Raw genomic sequence first — 19366 nt, 5'->3', positions numbered from 1 at the left:
GGGGGGGGGGGGGGGTTGTGGTGCCTGTGTGCCCTGGCCTCAGTGAGGGGTGGGGTGGGATGGATTTGGTGCTCATGGGGGAATCCTGCTTCAGCACCCTCTCCTTTCCCAGGCCTCCCGGGATCTGGCTCAGATGAATGATCTCCAAGCTCAGCTAGAAGAAGCCAACAAAGAGAAGCAAGAGCTACAGGAGAAGGTGGGGACCAGGGTCTCCCTTGGTAGAGAGAGGGGGCCAGGGTCACTGTGTGTGGGGACCAACTCCCAAGCTCACAGGCAAGCACGTGCTTCTCTCTGCCATCAGTCAGCGTCAGCAAGTGCAGAGGCCTAGGCTTGGAGCCATGTCACCATAGCAGACGTTTCAGCTTCAGCTGCCTCATTTCGCATTTCTATGCCCTCTCTGGTCCTTAGCTTTCTCTTTTCTCTCCAAAGGGCAAAATCTGTGGCCGGCGCGCGCGCGGGGCCAGGTGGGGAATGCCCCTGGCTCGGGGCCCCATCCTTCCACCTCCCTGTGCATCCCTCCCTCCCTCAGCCTTCTAGTCACCATGGTGATCTTGCTGGGGGGTGGGGAGAGAGAGAACCTGCCCCTTCCCTTTCCAGGCTCAGTTCTTTCTTCCCTTCCTGCCCCTCCCCCAACCCGGCAGCTACAAGCCCTCCAGAGCCAAGTGGAGTTCCTGGAGCAGTCCATGGTGGACAGGTCCCTGGTGAGCAGGCAGGAAGCTAAGATCCGGGAGCTGGAGACACGCCTGGAGTTCGAAAGGACCCAAGTGAAGCGGCTGGAGGTGGGTGCACACTTCCCCGTCCAGTCCTCAGCAGGCAGGGCTGAGCGGCCCCAGCGGCTGGAGCCACGCATGCTCAGCAGGGCCCGGCAGGCCCGCGGCCACTCTGCTCCACGGAGGCCTCTGCCAAGCTGCCAGGCCAGCTGACGGGGCGGGTGCCTTCTCCCCCCGCTCGCCAGGCCTGCTCTCTGGGCACCGCGGAGCCTGCTCGCTTTACATTCTGACTCTGTGCTTGCTTTCTGCCAAGGGAGCAGAGCAGCTTAGCTTTTCATCTTCATGTTTTCCTCCACCGTGCACTCCCCGCGCCGGTCCCCTCACTCGCTCTCCCCAGCAGGGTCATAAATATGCAGCGGATGGCGCCACTTCTGCAAGGGCTGGAGTCTGTCCTCTCAGCTCACCGCTCGCTCTTTCTCTCCCTCCTGTTTTTTATTCCCTTTTCTCCTCAGTTCTTCCCATGCTTGCATTCTCTGCCTTTTCTCCTTCCCTCTTCATTTTCCTCCATTTTTGCCCCATTGTTTCTTCTCCCTCTGTTTATTTTCTCCCCAGTCTCATTCCCTTTCTTACCCTGGCCTATTTCTTCCTTTCTCCCCATCCCATTTGTCCTCTCCCTCTACTTTTCACCCTCTTCCCTTCGACCCTTCTCCTTTTTCTGTTCACCTCCATCTTCCCTTTCCAGCCCTCCTTCCTCCCAACTGTAGTCTCCAGCCTCCACATTTAATCCTTTTGGTTCCACTCTCCTGAAGCCGTGTGCTCCAGCCCCTCCCTCTCCAGGAGAGCAGGTAGGAAGAAAGAGGCCAGCAGAACGATCTCCCCGGGTTTACACCCCTCTCACCCTATTATAAGTTCCCCTCCTCCATCCCAAGCATGTAGACATCTGTCTGAGCACTGACAGGCCTTCATGAGAAGTATGTTCATGGTGTGGGTGCCGAGGAGCATCCCTGCCACCTCCCCATTAACCCCTGAGTCGGTGGAGCAGGAAAGGGGGTGGGGATGGAAATAGGTGACTGTGGAGCTGGCAGTGGGCATCGGAGGGCATTAGTACCCTTGACCTTCGAAGAAAATATGGCTGGACCTCCCAGGACAGGGTCACAGTCCTCCGGCGAGCTAGAGAGAGTGAAGGAGACTTAGTAATGGGCCACGTTCTGCCTTGGTAATATTTTGATCCACGTTTTACACACAGGAAGGGTTAAGTAGGTTGCCTAAGGCCCCGAAGCTATCAAGGGGCAGAGGAGGCCGTTGGTCTGGTGGATGTAAAATAGGACAGACCTGCTGCACTTGCCTCCTTTTCTCGTGGGCCCCGGTCCCTTTCCTCAACTCTCTCATTTTCCCTCCTGCTCAGAAAGGCAGTACCGTGGTTTAGATGCACAGAACGTTAAACACATACAGCCCTTAGAGATGTAGCCTTATTTGAGAGACATAGAGGCTGGGGGCTGAGAGTGGCGACCCCACGGCCAGTCAGTGGTAGAACCAGGATTAGGACCAGAAGCAGCGTTCTCCCCTCATGCTCTGCCCCAATCTCCAGGGCCTTTTTTTGCTCAGCGTCCTATGGCGCAGAAGGGAGAAATGTGTTCACGTTTCGGGGGAAAGAGAGATTCATCAGGCTTAGAGGAAGGGCTTTGTGTTTGGCATGTGATGACTGTTCAGTCTCCTCCTCATCCAGAGTTCTCAGTAAAGCCATTTACTTCTGAGCACAGGCCCTAGCTTTTGGAGCTTCTGGGTTTAGGGTCTCTGAGGGAAACCCTGCTGCCCGTGGAGGCCCCACACATGGCATCAGTGTGGACAGGCCCAGACTCTAGCCAGAGCTCTCCTCTGACCTAGGTGGTGATAATGATGGTAATAGCACTTTTCATCTTCCAGAGTCCCTTCACATGCATTACTTTATTCGGGCCTTAAAAGACCCCTGGGGAATAGGTGTTATTCTCCCTTTTTTACAGAAGGACGAAGGAAGTCGCCTCCAAGGGCTTTCGTTGCTTGCCCACCTAGCCAGTGAGCAGGGCAGCCGGAGCTGGACCCGGGCCTCCTGACTCTGGAGCTCTGCCACACCCCGCTCTCTGCCTGGCTGATGGGTCCCTCTTCCCACCTCCCTGTCCAGAGCCTGGCCGGCCGGCTCAAGGAGAACATGGAGAAGCTGACTGAGGAACGGGATCAGCGAACGGCGGCTGAGAACCGGGAGAAGGAGCAGAACAAGCGGCTACAGCGGCAGCTCCGGGACACCAAGGAGGAGATGGGCGAGCTTGCCAGGAAGGAGGCCGAGGCGAGCCGCAAGAAGCATGAACTGGTAATGCCCCCTACCCACGAGGCCTGAGGCTGGCGGCCCTCTGAGAAGCTGCTAAGCACACACCTCACCCGTGGGCTTGTGGAGGTGGGCTGCAAAGAAAGCATGGTTTAATTCTAAACCAGAATTAGAGGGAAGAGAACACGTCAAGAACACAGTCCACAAAGCCTAAGGGCAGGCCAGGGGCCAAGGGTGGTACCGGAGTCTCCGTCAGGCAAGGCCAGGCCTCAACAGCCCAGCAACAGCAGAGCAGAGAAAGCTCTGCAGTTTCTCAGCGGCACCCACGTAGCTTGGGCCTGGCCCAGAGAGACTGGAAGCCGGCCTTTTCTGGGGCAGCTGGGTGAGAGACTAGCCCTCCTGTGGACTGGACTGCCCCCTCTCCCTCCTAGGAGATGGATCTGGAGAGTCTGGAAGCTGCTAACCAGAGCCTGCAGGCTGATCTGAAACTGGCGTTCAAGCGCATCGGGGACCTGCAGGCCGCCATTGAGGACGAGATGGAGAGTGATGAGAACGAGGACCTCATCAACAGGTGAGGGGCCTCTATGGCAACCGTGGCCGGCTCGGAGGCCCTCTTGACTGCCTCCAGACCAGGTAGAACAGCTGCAATCTGGGTCTCCCCACCACTGAGCCTCCAGCCCACCCTCCCCTCATTGCCAGACCCCAGCATGGACCCTGTCCTGCGGCAGCTGAGGGCTGGACAGCTGCTGCCCGGGTGAGACACCCCCACCACTTCCTCCCTGTCCTCCCCAGGCCTCCCAGGGACCTGGCTGTCCAGCTCTGCCCGTTCAAGATGAGTTATTCCCCCGTTTAGTTGAATTTCTGATGGCACCTGCCCCACTCTGGGGAGAGCAGAGATTTAAGGGCCCTGGTGCCTTGTTACCGTGCCAGAGCTTTTCTCACATAAGACCCACCCAGGGGATGGTTTGGCAGAGAGATTTGTAGTCTTAGGCCGAGGAGGGAGTCTCGAGGCAGGCAGACTGGCAGTGGGGGTGGGGTCAGGCCCTGGAGAAGCTCCCACGGCTGCCCTGAGCAGACCCCCCCCAGACTTGCCCCCATCCCACCTGAAGGCCGAGGCCCCATCCTGCTCCTGGGTTGCGCGGGGAGCCTGCTCCTTTAGGGCAGGGATATGGTGCCCCAGGCGGCCTGGACCTCCCTCTGAGGACAGCACTGTCCCACCTCCTGGTCTCAGCCAGCCAGAGCCTTGTCTTGCTGAGGAAGGAGGGGTCCTCGGCCGAGGGGTCCACCTTGGTTGACTTTTCTGTGTTCTTCCGGCCCCCTTGCCCACCATTTTCTTTCTGTTTCCAGTTTGCAGGACATGGTGACAAAGTATCAGAAAAGAAAGAATAAACCGTGAGGACTGGAGCGCACGCGCTCTCTGCCTCTCCTCGCGTGGTGTCTAACCTCCCCCTAACCCTGGGCTCCTGCCCTCTGCATGTCGCACGTGGACACACAGCCTCCTCTCCTCCTCTGAGCTAGTCCCTCACGCTAACACGGCTCACTCTGTCCCAAGGGAGGCAAAGGGGCAGGCCACGCCCTGTATCAGGCGAGGGGGCAGGCTGCGCCCTGTAGAGCGCAGGCAACAAGGGTGCGCTCCACCTGGAAGGCTCACTGGCCCCCACATCCTTGGTCGGCAGGATGGGGGCTCCGTCAGAAAGGAGAGCTCATGGGCTTCCCTGGTGGCGCAGTGGTTGAGAGTCCGCCTGCCGATGCAGGGGACGCGGGTTCGTGCCCCGGTCCGGGAAGATTCCCACATGCCGCGGAGCAGCTGGGCCCGTGAGCCGTGGCCGCTGAGTCTGCGCGTCTGGAGCCTGCGCTCCGCGACGGGAGAGGCCACAGGAGTGAGAGTCCCGCGTACCGCAAAAAGAGCTCAGCTTCATTGGGTAGTACCCACAGCCTGCCTTCGTGAGCTTCAGCCTCTGCCCCATCAGAAACCAAGTGTAGCCGCTTCCCGGCCTCTTTCTCTGGGAAAAAGTCTGTTTGGGCCGGATTTCTCCCCATCCTTGGGCTCCTTTGGAGCCTGAGCTGCCTGAAAGAAGTGGGTATGTTTCATTTTGAAAGGTCCGCCACCTTCTTTTGGCAGACAAGGGTAGAAGGTGAGGGGCATCTAACAGTTACTTGTTGGGAGAAAGCATCCAGGCAGGGGAAGGGAACACAGCCAGATGTGTTTACTTTACTCTCCGCAGGCACCTTGGGCAGAAGGAGGCCCCAGGCATTTGTGCTGCTGTCAGTCAGGTGGCGGGAAGCCCAGTAAATCCACCCCCTGTCCGTTTCCTTCTTTCTGGGTGGGAGCTGGGCAGCTGGGGCAGATGTGGGGGCCCTCAGGCAGATCAGGGTGATCCTCCTTCAGGTCCGACAGGGCTGGTCTTTGGAGGTTGTTGTTCTAGCGCCGCTTTGGGTTTCCTCCCCCACTCTCTCTTGCCTGGCAGGCCTCCTCCCCTGGCCAGGATGGGCTGGCGGCAGCGCAAAGGACTCCGTGAGAGCCAATGATAAATGTAATAGTGTGTAACAGTGATAGAGGGCCGCTGGAGCCCGGTTGTCACACGCAGTTAATATCCCCTGCCGTTCTGTCTCCGTTTGTTTGTCCCCCCGCGTTTCAGCTCCCAGTTAACTAATAGCACATGAGCCTGGACATAAATTGTATTTGACGCGAGGTTTAATTCCGACCATTTAAAATTTCAACTGCCCCCCGAGCCTGCCTGCCCCTGGAGTTTGTTTACGGGCCAGATTATTTAAGGAAAAGAATCCAAACATCCTCTGTAGGCTTGAAACTAAAGGCAAGGGCGGGCAGGCCAGCTTCTCAACCCATTCGCTGCTCTGAATGTCAGGAGGCAAATTCATATTCTGGGCCCATGACTGTCTGTCCCCTGTGTGTTCCAGCCCTGCCATCCTTGGGCTGAAGGAGCTTCGAGGACTGATAAAATGCGCATTTCAGATCATATTCTAAACCACTGCACACGCGCGCGCACACACCAGTGTGCACTCATGCAGGCACACAGGGCCTGCAGTCCTAGCCAGGGTCCTGCTGATGGCAGAGGGGGTCTTTTCCTCAGCAGCTCTGGGCCCCTGCTCCAGGTTATTGAGCAAGTGTGCTAAGGCAGCCAGAAAAATAATGTTTCGATTTACTTAGAGATACTGTTGTTGTTGCCATAACCCTAATGAAAGCAGTAAACAGCACAGTATTAAGGGAGATTTATACAGAAGCGCTTTTAACATGTAGGCATAGATTTTGCGATGCATACAGCACCTCCTTTCTAATGGCAATCAGTATGGCTATGAACGGTGGTGACAAATTACAGGCTCTGAAGCTAGAGAAGGAGCTTTTTTGCACGGGTGTATAAGTCAAGTGGTATTGGCGTTCCACAGGGCCTGTGCACCATAGTAAATCTGCCAGGCTCGAACAGGCACAGGGCTTGCATTAGCGGTTTCGGGGCTGTCTGCTAAACTCCTGTTTAACTGGGGCATCAGCCAGCCTGGTCTTTGTTATAATTCTGTATTTGACGGAAGCCCGTAAAATATGCTTCTTTATTCCCCTCCCCACGAGTCATGCTGTCTCATCCCCAGAACAGAGTCTGGTGGCTTCTTCTGTGTGTGTGTGTGTATGTGCATACACACACACGCACGTGCGTGCACGCGTGCACACCTGTGTGGCTATTTATTCAAGAACATAAATCAGGAACGGGGCTGCTCCTGTTGACACAGATGAAAGGAAATTTATATCAAGGAGCCATCCTAGCATATCCATAGCAGAGAACGTGGTGAGCAGACATTTTGCAGAATTCTAGAAGCAGTCTCACTCAGAAGCTATATCTCCAAGCCCCTGCTGCTGTGTGAGGAGGTCACCATGATTCCAGCATCCGAATTTGACTCCTTTGGGCTTTCTTGCATGTCGAGAGGGCTCAGGCCAGCTTGGCCAGAAAAAAGCCCTGGCGGGGAGCAAGAGCTGGAGGCCTCCTGAGGGTGGAAGAGGAGACTGGGAGAGACAGAGCCCTTGTCTGGGATTTCTGGGCCCCACTGGATCTCCAGGTGCAGCTTGAATCTTGAAGCTGTTATGAGCCCCTCGGGAAATGCTGCGGTCCCCGCCTTGTACTTTCTGTTTCTTAAGGGCCAAGGGGAGTCGCAGGATGGGTCTGTGATATGGCCTATAGCGCCCAAGTTGGCACTGCATCAGCTCAGGAGACTCCAGGTTCAAGCTCACTTGAAGTCATAATGAAGCCCTTCTCTTCTCTGTTCCATCACCAGCAGCCCAGCTCCTGCAGTGAAGGCATGGGAAGTGGCAGCAGCTGTAGCCACATTTTGGGGAACAGGCAGACAAGAACAGCAGAATAGGCCTGCTTGAAGGGAGGAGCTGAAGGGCCCAGGACTCCTCTTTTTAACCAAAAGCCATTTAGCTGTAACTGATGAATGGACGGTCTCCCTGTCGTTCTCACTGGATTGGTTGGCCGCACAGCAGCCTGTCACAGAAGGTGGGGTGGAGGTGCCTCCGTGCTCCTCAGGCTCTTCTCGGTGGCTGTCACACAATGTGGGCTGCTGAGCGGGGCAGGGTCCTTGTGAATGGTGCGCTCCTCCATCTAACTTCTCTTGTTCTCTCTGACTCACTGATGCGCATGCTGCCCTGCATCCCACCCCACCCAAGACAAACTTGCTTTGCCACTTTGGTGCTGCCTCCTGGGCCACCAGATGATCACCTCTTCCCAGCCTTGCCTACCTTTCTGCTCCTCATCCCACAGCGAGGGGGACTCAGATGTGGACTCAGAGCTGGAGGACCGGGTCGACGGGGTCAAGTCATGGTTGTCCAAAAACAAGGGGTCTTCCAAGGCGGCTTCCGACGATGGCAGCTTGAAGAGTTCTAGGTGAGCATGTGGCCTTAGGTGGGAGGAAAGGCCACCTCATGCCCCAGGGATGGATGAGCAGCGCCTTGATCGCAAAGAGGGTGGGCCTCACGCCACCTGCGTCTCTCTCTTGCCCGGTATGTGCGTGAGGGGCCCAGGCCTGCCCCTGGCACATGGGATGAGCACAGGAGGCCTGGTTTCTTCTTAGTCAGGGTCTGCGGCACCCTTAATTTTCCGAGGTAATGTTTTCCTACCGGGCTTCGGGGCTTTGGTTTGGTGTAGGTTTAACTTCACCCCCACTTATTCATTCAACAGATGTTGAATGAACTACCTGATGGTTTGGGTCCTTGGAATCAAGACTGAAATGGGGCGCAGGGGGACTCTGGATCCCACACCCTGGACAAGGCCAGTCCGGGCTGGCTGTGGACCTCTGCGGTCTTAGTAGGAATAGCAGCAGAAAAGGCCCCAATTCCCCTGACTTCCCTGTCACAGCTACAGACACATTTCATTTCATGTCTTTCTCTTGCCCATTCTCTTCTTCTAGTCTCTTCACTCGCCCTCCACCGTGCTTTCTGCTAACACCCATCCACTGGGGGAACTTGCTCCCCTATTTTCCAGCCCAGTAATAGTCTTCTGATCACACAGGCAGCTACCCCTGAAATCCAGGTCTCCAATTCCCATCCCTCACCTACGGGCCAGGCCAGCCAGGCCAGCCGGGGTCCTCTGCTCCCACCCCTCCCGTGGCCACTTCCCTGCTGACTCCGCCCTCCCAACTCAGAGCCATCCTGATCCCCCAGGGCTCGCCTTTCCACCTCCTCCCAGAGAGCGCTGGGTGAGCTGGGTAGAAAAAGTAATCCCTCTCCTTCTCCAGCTCCCCGGAGGCCCCTTCCCAAGTCCCGCCCCTCACCACAAGCACCCAGCGGCCCCCTCTAATTGGTTTAATTTACTCGGCCAAACAACATTTTGTTATTGCAGACAGTGCCACCTTCCCCGCCCCACTGCCATTCACCACGGCTCGGCACCAGGCTCCAGGTAGTTGACAATGAAATAAATTGAACTAAACGTTTTCGAGGGGAAAAAGTGATGAAACAGAACAATAGTCTAATTTACGTGACATTCTCCATGAAGCTATTTTCACTGACGCAAATTATTTTGCTTCATTTCCTCCGACGCTCTCACGGCCACTTTGCCCGGGGCTGCTGCCAAGTTCTCCTTTCTCCCTCCCCCGGTGTCTTTATTCTCTATGTTTAATGCTTGTTTCTCTCTCTCATTCTCTCTCTGCTGCTGCTAATCCGCTCCCGGTTCTCTCCTCCCTGGCCTCCCCACCCCCGCACAGCAGAGTGGCCCTCAACACCCTGGGGAAGGAGGGCAAGGGCGTGGAGGAGAGGCCGGCCTCCGTGCTGAGCTCCCTGAGCTATCGGAAGCGGCTCACCCTGAAGGACTCCATCGGGGGCACTGGGGATGAGGATTCGCTCTTCACCACCCTGAGCGAGCGGCCAGCCTCTCCCGAGAGGCCCCCCCGGAAGGCCCGAGGGGGCCCCAGGGAGGAGCCGGGCCTGGGCAGGAAGTCCGAGGAGCCTGAGGAATGTGGCTCCGTCTTCTCCGGGGTCAGGGGCTGCTCTAGCCGGGGGCTGGAGAAGCCGTGGGGCTCAGACTTTGACCGGGCCTCGACCATCTCTGCGGCCGTCAGCCGGGCCTCCTCGGCCACACAGCGTGGCTCCGGCGAGGATGGGGCCTGCTCCTCCATGAGCTTCTCGCTGTCGGGCTCCCCCAGCTCCCGCCGCAGCACCTCAAGGCTCGACAGCCTGTCAAGGACCCTCAGCCCTTCCTTGGGCCGGGCCTCAGCCCTCAGCCGGGAGAGCCCCGATTCCCACCTGTCCCTGGGCCGGAGCTGCCTGGATGATTGGGACGATGGAGCCAGTGTGGCCTTGAGTGAGGCCCGCTCACAGTATAGCTACCCATCTCTGGCCCGCAGTCTGTCGGTGCCACCCCAGCCCCGCATCTCCGCCTCCGCCACGGATGAGTCTCTCGGCTCCAGTGTCCGCCCCATCAGCCGTCACTCCTACCTAGACCCAGACCTGGAGGCTGCCATCCATGAGGTCTTGAGCTACAAGCCCGTCCCGTTCCGCCGGAGCAGCCTGGAGCCTGACTCTGAGGAGGATGACCGGAAGAGCATCCAAAGTACCCGGAGTGCCCAACTGGACCCCCCGGCGCGAGCCACCAGTATCCGCCGCTCAGCCTCTGCTGCGGACGTCTCTCGGTCCCGCAGCAGCCGGAAGAGCCGGAGCAAGAGAACGAGCAGCTCCAGCTCCAGCTCCAGCTCCGAAGATTCCTCGGAGCACAGGCGGCGGAAGAAGGGGAGCTCTCGAAAAAGCAAGAAGAAGTCCAAATCGAGAAGGAAGAGAGCAGAGACGGAGTCTGAGTCCTCCTCGTCGTCATCCAGTGGCTCCACTGTCTCAGGCCACAGCCGCTCGAGCGTGAAGAAGGGCCCGGCTGCGGAGGACAAGGAGGCTGGGCAGGCGCGCCGACAGTCTCGGAAGGAGGAGAAGCAGCGCAAGAAAGAGGTGGACAGCCTGATGATGCGGTACCTGTACCGCCCCGACAGCGACTAGTGCAGTAGGTGGCACCTGGCGTGGAGTGCAGAGCATGGTGTGTGCCGCTTGGTGTGAACTAACGTGCTCCCGTCCCACCCGCCACCGCCCAGGCCCCTTCCTGCATTCCTCGCGGGCAGGCCTGGCCTCGGAGAGCCTCCTGGCTACCTCAGAGAGCAGGGGCCAGCTGAGCTGATTAGTCATCCTGAGCCCTGAGCCCTGAGCCCAATCAGCTGAACTCGCTGGTGATGTCCGTCACAGCTCCCACTTATCCAGTCCTAACCCTGGGCCAGGGACCACCCCCCACCCCCCGCCCCCGACAGATACGTGCCATTTTTTATTCACTTCGTCCTCACACTAACCCCATAACAAATGTCTGATGAGCCCCATTTTATAGAACAAGAAGCTGAGGTTCAGGGAGGTTAAGTTATTTGCCAAGGTTACATGGCTGGTAAGTGATGTTGCCAGGATCTGAATGGAATCTATTCAGCTTGCCCTCAACTACTCCTCCATACGACCCAAGGCAGAGCACATGGGCAAAATGTTTCCTGTATGTGTCTGGCAGCACCCGGACGGAACTTCTGTCCATGACCCTGACACGCTGGGCCCAGGGAAGGGCTCTAGCTGACCCCCGGGCGTGGGTTGGTACATCACTGGCCATCAGCTGTTAAGGGGCCTTTTGCTCAGCTCTCCCCCGCCTGCAGTGTCACCCTCCTCTCTGGCATGAATCTCAAGCCTAAGAGTGCAAGGCTTACAGGGCTGCAGCGCCCACATCACCGCACCCTGCAGCAGACCTGGAGATGCCTGACTCTCTCCCCACCCCTCCTACCCGAAGCCCACACATGAGCGTCACCTCATCTTAGCTCATCTTGTAAAGTTTTAATGAATAGAAATTAGCAGCTGCTGAGTGACAGCCCCCTCCTGGCTCTCCTGCCTCCCCCAGCCTTCTCCCTGTGGGAGGGAGATCTAGCTGTTAGGCCCTTTATGCCCACACCCCCACTTGGCAGAAAGGCGAAGACTGACTCACTGGAATACTATTGTTGCCAGTTTCCCTGGTGGGCGGTGACATTTGGATCACCCTGGTTATGTGAAGCTGTTTTTGGCATGGTACCCTCCCAGGGCAAGCTTGCTGCTTCCCAGGAGGTATGACTCCAGAGCGCAGCCCCCTGGGGCATGGGCAATGTTTCCTAGATGCATGAACTAACACACACACCTGTCGCGTGCTAGTGGGCCTCTTGTGCAGTGGAGCAGCTGCCCAAGCGCACTGACTTGGGCTGGGTTCTACCAAAAGGGACCAGTTTTGTTTTAAGGAATGGAGCCCACGGAAGTGAATGTTACCTGCAGCTATTTGGAGATGGTGATGGGATAGGATTGGGGGGATGGTATGGGGGACGTGGAACTTGAACCCAGACCAGGCTCATGGCCAACTCAGATTCTGTGGGCCCTGAGCTGCTCAGAAACCAAGCCCTTGGGCTTACCCCTGCTCTGTCACTCCCCCCACGTGGCAGATGGTTGCAGGATGCTCTGGGAAGAGTAGGAAGCATCTCAACTGCACTAGGGAGCTGTTGTCGGCACCACAGTGAGAAAAGGCAGGGGTCATGATATTGTGTCTCCATCTCAGCCCTTCCTTCCGCAGCCCTGCTGAGTGCCCTGCTCCCCTAGCACGGGAAGTCAGCTGATGGGCCATGGGAGGAGGTTTGGAAAGCAAAGAGGGCCAGGCCCTTCTGAGCACGGTACCAATACCTGAAGAGGGAGACGTGGGCCTAGGCAGGCCATCCCACACCGACCAGCAACTGGTGGATTTCAGACCCCAGTGACTCAGCCCATCATCACCCTTGACCCAGCAAGAACAAGAACACAGAAAGCCCGTTTCTTCCCTCAGCCACCAGCACAGTTCTTGTCCACCAGGAAAACGAGTAGTCCTGAAACCCTACACACCGCCACCTCCAACAAGGATTGGATTCACTGTGGCCAGAGTGGGCACCAAGCCAGAAGCTAGCCAACCAGTACAGAGCTGGCAGAGAAGGTCCAGGGGAGGGAGGACCTAGTTGGACTCAGCATGAACTGGCTTTGGGTGAATAAACTGCCAAGAGTGGGGGCAGTTTAGCTTCCCACCTGGTGGTGGGGATCTGCAAGAATGCAGAACACTGAAAGCATCCATAGCAAAGGCAAGGGGAGGGGGCTGCTCGCCCAGTGGGAATTAGCTTATGCACCAAATCGTTTGTGACAGTGTTAAGCAGGAGACACTGGCTTGTGAGGAGGAAAGCTTTTGAAACAATGTGGTTAAAATGTTCAAATTGCAGCCCTGACTCTTGCCCCAGGGAAGGGGGCCAGCTGCCTGCTGTTGACTCTGACAGCTGTGTCTGTAGAAGCCGCAAAGGAAACTGGCTAAAGAGCACCCAGGGTGGGAGCAGGGGTGTCTCGTGGCTGCACAGAGCAGGGGAGAAAGGCCTGGCATTTAGCGCTCGCGGCTGCCTCTGCCACTGCACCCAGCATCTGGACGGAACAGTGTTGAAACCCAGCTGTCGCTTATCCAGGTGTCTGCCTGGCAGGCACAGGAATATGGAAGTTCCACTCTGAGGAGAGGTGTGAGGATGGAAAGGAGCACCCCATCTGCATCTGGGTCCCAGCCCTGGCACCTACCTCACCCCCCTCTCCCCACAAAATAACCCCACTGTCTTTCCACAAAGCCATTCCTTCCTTTGCCCAACAGCAGACCTTAGCATTGGGTGCCCAGAAGTTCTGTCTAAAAAATGAAAATAAAATCAGGCTCCCGCTAATTCACAATTCAAACAATCCAAAAGCTAAAATAACCCCAGTTTTTTCTATGTTGCACAGTCATCATTGAGCTTTATAATTCTGTCCCTGAGACGTCCCAGAGTCCTTAAGTGCCTTTGGCCCATCAAAGTAAAACTCATTTATGTTCAGACTAGTTTATATTAAATGTGTTCTGTGCTCTTCTGATTCCTTTAAAAATGGTAATTCGTTCATGAGAAATACGATAACTATTAACCAGACTGCCCCATTCCTAAACCGTTTTGCATAATTGAACAAGCTCTTCTATCAGACTCTTCCATCTCCCCAGGGGGAGAGAAAGAGAGACCTGTCTTTACACACCCCCTGGGCTCTCGCCCAGGCCAGCGCGGAGAATGCAGGTTTCATCTGGTTTTCTCCTCAGGTCACCGGTCTGGCAGCAAGGTGGAGTCATCAAAAGGCTTTGAGGTCTAAGGTCCCAGGTTCAGATTTACATACTGGCTGTGTGACCTTGGGCAAGGTGCTTCGTCTCTTTGAACCAGCTTCCTCATGCCATTTCATGTGGTGAAGAATAAGATAGCACATCCAGAGTGCCTAAGACAGTGTCTCACATTACAGGAAACACTCAGTGATGAAATCCTTTCTTCAACACAGTTGGAAAAGCTGAGCACGTGGTTCTTTCTTGCAGAACGCCGTCTCCTCCTCTTTTGGTTTGGAGATAGAACTTTGGAAGCGCTAGTAAACAAGGGCCTTCCTCAGATTCTTAAATCAGAATTGTAGACAGTGGGATCACAGGATTCCTGTTTATCCTAGCAGAAGCTCTCTAGGATCTGGAAGCAGGGCTGTGTTCCTGAGATCACTGGGCAGGGAGGGACCCATTGAGTGCAGGGCACTGGTAGGGGTGGAGCCACCCTGGGCTGCATTTTCTCCAACATTGCTGAAATTACAGTGCACTCGGACTGGCAGAGGCAGTGGAGGTGGGAGGGGCAGGGGAAGGCTGCTCTAAGGCTTTGGAAAAGAAAGAAAAGAGCAGGTGACTAGAGGTGGAAATGAGATCCCATCCATGATCAAGGCCATGAGTCTGCTCCATCCAGGGAGTAATGGTTCTTCATATCTTGGTCAGGGGAGAGCGCGAGGCTCCCAATGGCCTGATGAAAGCCTTGGGGTTGGATTATGGTACCAAGAAAGGGATGACTATGCCACTCTGAAACAGAGGTCTTAACCAGCTCCTACATCCTGAGTCTCTATTCCTTGTGAGTAGATGATCTCATGGTCAAGGGCAGAAGCTCTCACCGGCCTTAGGAAAACCTGATTAGGAAGAAGGGTCATGATCTGGGAGTATTCAATGGGGAAAGCCCGTCCGTCTTAGAAGGAATCTTTTTGGGAGGAACTTTACTAAGACAGGTTGTAGTCGTGTAATCACCAGACCTGCAGTCTCCAAGTCAATGCAGTCCGTGGACTGCCTGTATCAGAATCTTCTGGGGAGGGAGTTGAAAATGCAGAATTCCTGGGTTCCACCCAAGAGCTAGCAAATCAAAACTTCTCAGGGGAAGAACCCGGGGATCTTGCAGCCAATTCTTATGCACATTCAAGTTCGAGACACACTGCTCTTCAGCACTGCTTTCCTCGGAGTTGTAAAAGGTTTCAGAGTCAAAACGATGTGCTCCTTTCTCTTACTACTCTGAGTATCTTCTGGGGAAGCTAGGGAAGTCTTCTACTCAATTTGTGACTTTGGGGGAATGCTGTGACAGGGTTTGGGGGGCCTCCTCAGGACCAAAGGCTTTGGTGCTGAAGGTAAAGAGCATCCTTCCTCTGTGACCTCATTCCTCTCTCCCTGCAGCCCCACCAGCTACTGGAAGTCCCTTGCCCCTGACCGGTCAGATGATGAGCACGACCCTCTCGACAGCACCTCCAGGCCCCGATACTCCCACAACTATCTGAGTGACAGCGACACAGAGGCCAAGCAGACAGAGACCAACGCATAGCCCAGGGGAGTGGTGTGCACCCCTCCCACCCACGGCCTACTGCTGCCACGGCGCCTCTCCCGGGAAATGGCGGGGCACGGGTCTCCCCCACCTGACTGCTGATCTGCATGGGAAACACCCAGCCCTCTTCGGTCAGGGGGCTTCCCAGGCTGTGGGTATCTGACTTTTCCACGTGGAAGAGGTGGAGGGAAGAGCAGTTCTGAATAGGGAACTTTCTGCTCCTGCCTTGGGCCACCGTGGATGGCAGGTGGCTTGGCACTGCATAGAGCCAGCAAGTTGACCTCCATCTCAGCCCCCTCCCCCCAGCTCAGGGACGGTGGACAGATTGCCTACTGGGACATTCTCGGGTTGCTGGGTCCATGGGGAGGAGTTTGGGGTGGGAACAGCAATTCCTTCCCCATGACTTGGGGGAGGGCTTTCTCTTCTCAGTGCCTGCTGTCTTATTACTTTTTAATTTAAATACCCAACCTCTCCATCACAGCTGCATCCCTGAGAGGGGGAGGGGGCTGTGGTGGCAGCCGCCCCACCTCCCCGCACCAGGAATGACTAGGGGAACCTCAGCTTCATCTTTACTCTTAAGAGAGCAGTCCTTTCTCTGTGCAGCTGGAGAGACCCGTGAGCAGAGCTGGGCCCAGGTTCTTAAGAGTCCGTGTGGGGAGGGGCTCTCAGGTGCTTCTGGGTTCGAGCTGAGCAGGCCTACAGAGACGGGGGTGCATCTGTACTAGCCAGAACTTCCAGCCCCTACCCTTTGTCTCATCAGTATGTTAAGTGCAATGACCCATTGAAGAGTAAACCCATTCCACCTAATGCCAATTCAGGGCTTATCCAAGCACTGCCTCCCTCCCACTCTGTCCAAGTTGCCTGGATCACAAGCTCAGCTTGAGAGGGAAGGCCTTGGGTTGAGGGCTCGTGATCAGAAAACCTGAAGATGGAAGCTTTGGTCGGTACTGATGTGTATTAGATGCGAGTCCTCACCCTGTGTCCTGAGCCTGAGTCATTTTTCTTCTTCCAGTCGCCCTGCCCACACACACTTATCCCAGACATGACAACATGCAGACTGACAGTCCCAGCTCCCACCCTAAAGATCATCCCACCAACACCACCAGACGGGGGCCCAAGGGCAGTGCCTGGTGCCGCTCCCATCTGCTGTCTCCCCTTCTCTCCTGCAATTGGTTTGTACTCATTGGGCTGTGCTCTCTTCCCCTGCTTACCTGATGTATGGAAATAAATGTCCTTTTTCTCCTGGCTCTGCCAATTTTCCTGCCTGTTCCTTCAGGCTCAGGTAAAGTCCAGGGGTGGTCACAGGGGAGCAGAGTGAGGACCCTGGTGGGGACCTGGGGGAATCACCCTCACCCCTGACCTGCTCCCACATCAGACCAGTGCTGCTCAGAGAGCTTGGCAGGTCATCTGGAGCAGGCGGAGGCAGTGGATGAGAGGGCTGGTCAAGGAAGACACAAACCCCACCTTTTATTTTAAGAGCCCATGGATTGTAATTCAGGTTGGCAGAGCCGTCCAGGCCTTGGCCTACCCTGGCCTCCACTTGGGAATGTTGAGGTCCCTCTGATTGCTAAATCTTGCCAATTACAGAGATCCTATCTTCTCTCTCTCTCTCTCTCTCTCTCTCTCTCTCTCTCTCTCTTTAAGTTTAGTCATCCCAAAGATGACTTTCTGATCAACACTTGGCAGAACTCTCTCTGGCCTCCAACCCCATTGGCCAGAGGGCAACTTGAGTAGGCTGGGCATGCTGGCTTCTCCACCCTGCTCAGTCTCCGCCTTCATGCCCCAGTCCACACGTGGCTCCCTCACTGACAGCTGAGAGGCAGTGGGCAAGAAACAAATGACTCCCTCCTCCTCCTCCTCTACCTTCTGTAATGTGACCAGTTATAATCCCTGTGTGCATGAAGTATTTACAGCTGGTCGATCAGGCTCCTCTGGTTTGGACAGGTAGGCAAGAAAGGGTATCAGACAGGCCTGATGCTGATGCTCTGGTGACGTCACCCACCCAGAGAGGGGCAAGAAAGGGAAAGGGGGAAATGTCATCCCCAAAGTGAATGGGAGAGAAGTGTGAAGTGGCTGCATCTTGAACAAAAGAAACTGCCCCCAAGGTGGAATAGAGAAGGTAGTCAAAGTGAAGTCACTTTTTTTTAAAAACTGCTGGCTCCTCACGTTCAGTTCTGTCACTCACATCTTTTACTCCTGCTTTCAGATAGCTCGGTGCACTTTTTTCCTCCCAGGAACTAGTGTGACAAAAGTCCCTGCTACCTACAGACAAGATCCCAACTCTGCTCACCCACACTGACTCAGGCCTTTGGTTAATTATTCATAGAAAGTCCCAGCATCAACCTCTAATAGCCTTCCCTGGGGCAGAGGGCTTTGTTCAAGTCAGAAAATATGTATTATTCATCTGCTCATTCACTCAACAGTCAAATAGTTCATAACTGCCGCTATGGTCTAGGCACTGTTCTAAGTGCTGGGGATAGGTGAGGTCCCTTCCTTCAAGAAGCGGATATTCTAGTGGAGGAGTTAAACACAAAAAATATGTGTGTCTAACCTCCTAATATGTGCAAGCTTTGGGTGAGTAGAAAGGAGTACATCATAGTGTCTGTCCTCCAGGGGCTCATGTGTTAGGGTTAGGGCAGATCCCTTTGGAAATAATTACATGAGACATAAAAGGACAAAGAAGTTGCTTTGGGCAAGTTAAGGGGGGAGACACTCTCACTGAGAGAGGGTGGGGAGGGACTGGGAAGGCTTCTAAAAGGAGCTGGTATTTTGAGCTGGGGCTTGAAGAAAGGATAGCACTTCCACAGGTAGATATTGCTGGGATAGGTGTGCTGGGAAGAAAGAAAAACTTGAGCAAAGGCCCTGAGGCTGGGAAATAGAGGTGGTGGCAGGGAACTCCACAGGCTGTCTGGGGAAGCTGGACAACACCTCACATGACCAACACTTCTCCAAGCTTCAGCAAAGGCCTTCGGCCAGCATTCTGGGCTCCAGGCTGGGAGGAAGGCAATTCCCTCTGCACAAACTCCTCAGGGAAGTCCAGGGACCTGCAAGGCCATCAGAGCCCATCTTCATTTGGGGTATGCCTTCAGAGCTCTATAAGCTCCTGCCCCCACCTGTGCACTCATGGTCGCTCTGGTCCCTAAAATGTAAGTGATTCCCACAAAACAGGCAGCAAATCTTTCCCCGTGCCAGGCTCAAAGCCGCCTCGCTAGATTTTCCTCTCTAGTCTCAGACCCTCAGGATTGCTCTGAATCCTGGATAAGAGGCATTGGGAGAGGGGGGCCCTGTGAGGCTCCCCATGATGCGCAGTCTGTGCCCAGAGACGACAGCAGCACATGGTGAACTACCTCCTTTTGTCCTGTGTCCTCTTGGCAGATGATCCCAGTTGTCCTTCCCCCATGCCCCACCCCCATGCCTGGTGGCACAGACACTTAGCAATTTGCTCCTTAATTGTCCCCCAGCTAGGCTGCGCAGATGCTGCTCTTTAATCTCTCCTGATAAATGAATCGCGCCTCTCCTTTAATCATATGTTCATATCCAAGCCAATCTGAATCCATTTGGCAGGGAGTGTGTTGCAAGAGATGCCATGACTGCTGCTTCTCCCCACCCAGGGCCCTGGAGCCAGCGCGTCTGCTGTCCTCACCCTCAGCAAAGAGCCCAGGAGACCCATCCAGGCGAAGGATCTCCTACCTGAGTGATGGGGACTTTTCAAAGTCAATCATTCGCTCCTGTCCTCCAAGCAGGCCCGTGTGGGACTGGAGGGAGATGGATTCCCAAAGGCCTCAGAAGTGGGAGGGGCAGGGTGAGTCCACAGCCTTCCTTGGTCATTGAAGAGAGGGCCCCATTATCACCCCTGGGAGAAAGTGCTGCCTTAAATCTAACCCTAATCCTTTCTGTTCCCCTTTCATTTCCTCCGAGCTGGTTCTCAGGGAAGCTGCGACACTTTTTACCTAGCAACGTATTCCAGACCAGTCTATGATCATTTGTACTTGCCTGCTACTGCTACTGGCTGCCACCCCCAACGCCTTTCGTCTTTCCCCAGGAAGTCTTCTTTTCTAAATCCTCCAGCCTGGTGGGCAGTCCAGGACATGCTTGGTAATGTACCAAGTTCTGCCACGTTTGGGGCTGCTGCTTCTTTCACCTACCGAGTGGTGTC

The 19366-nt window shown here is 55.5% G+C and overlaps 1 protein-coding gene across 2 annotated transcripts in view; it reads left to right on the top strand.

Moving 5' to 3' along the window:
* The window catches only part of MYO18A (myosin XVIIIA), an 84790-nt gene extending 69580 nt beyond the window's left edge, over positions 1-15210 (top strand). Inside the window, exons 35-41 of one of the 2 annotated variants that reach the window (XM_007452436.1) lie at positions 113-196; positions 642-779; positions 2869-3054; positions 3441-3580; positions 4357-4401; positions 7779-7901; positions 15066-15210. In XM_007452436.1, coding sequence (XP_007452498.1) covers positions 113-196; positions 642-779; positions 2869-3054; positions 3441-3580; positions 4357-4401; positions 7779-7901; positions 15066-15210 — 861 coding nt within the window. The remainder of the gene's footprint in view (positions 1-112; positions 197-641; positions 780-2868; positions 3055-3440; positions 3581-4356; positions 4402-7778; positions 7902-15065) is intronic. The other variant, XM_007452437.1, reaches the window with a different exon arrangement.
* Positions 15211-19366: the final 4156 nt, after the last annotated feature.

The sequence above is a fragment of the Lipotes vexillifer genome, unplaced genomic scaffold, assembly GCF_000442215.2.
Source record: "Lipotes vexillifer unplaced genomic scaffold, Lipotes_vexillifer_v1.1 scaffold216, whole genome shotgun sequence".
Classification (NCBI taxonomy): Eukaryota; Metazoa; Chordata; class Mammalia; order Artiodactyla; family Lipotidae; genus Lipotes; species Lipotes vexillifer.
The sequence above is the reverse complement of the archived record's forward strand: the minus strand, read 5'-3'. Positions and strand labels throughout refer to the sequence as shown.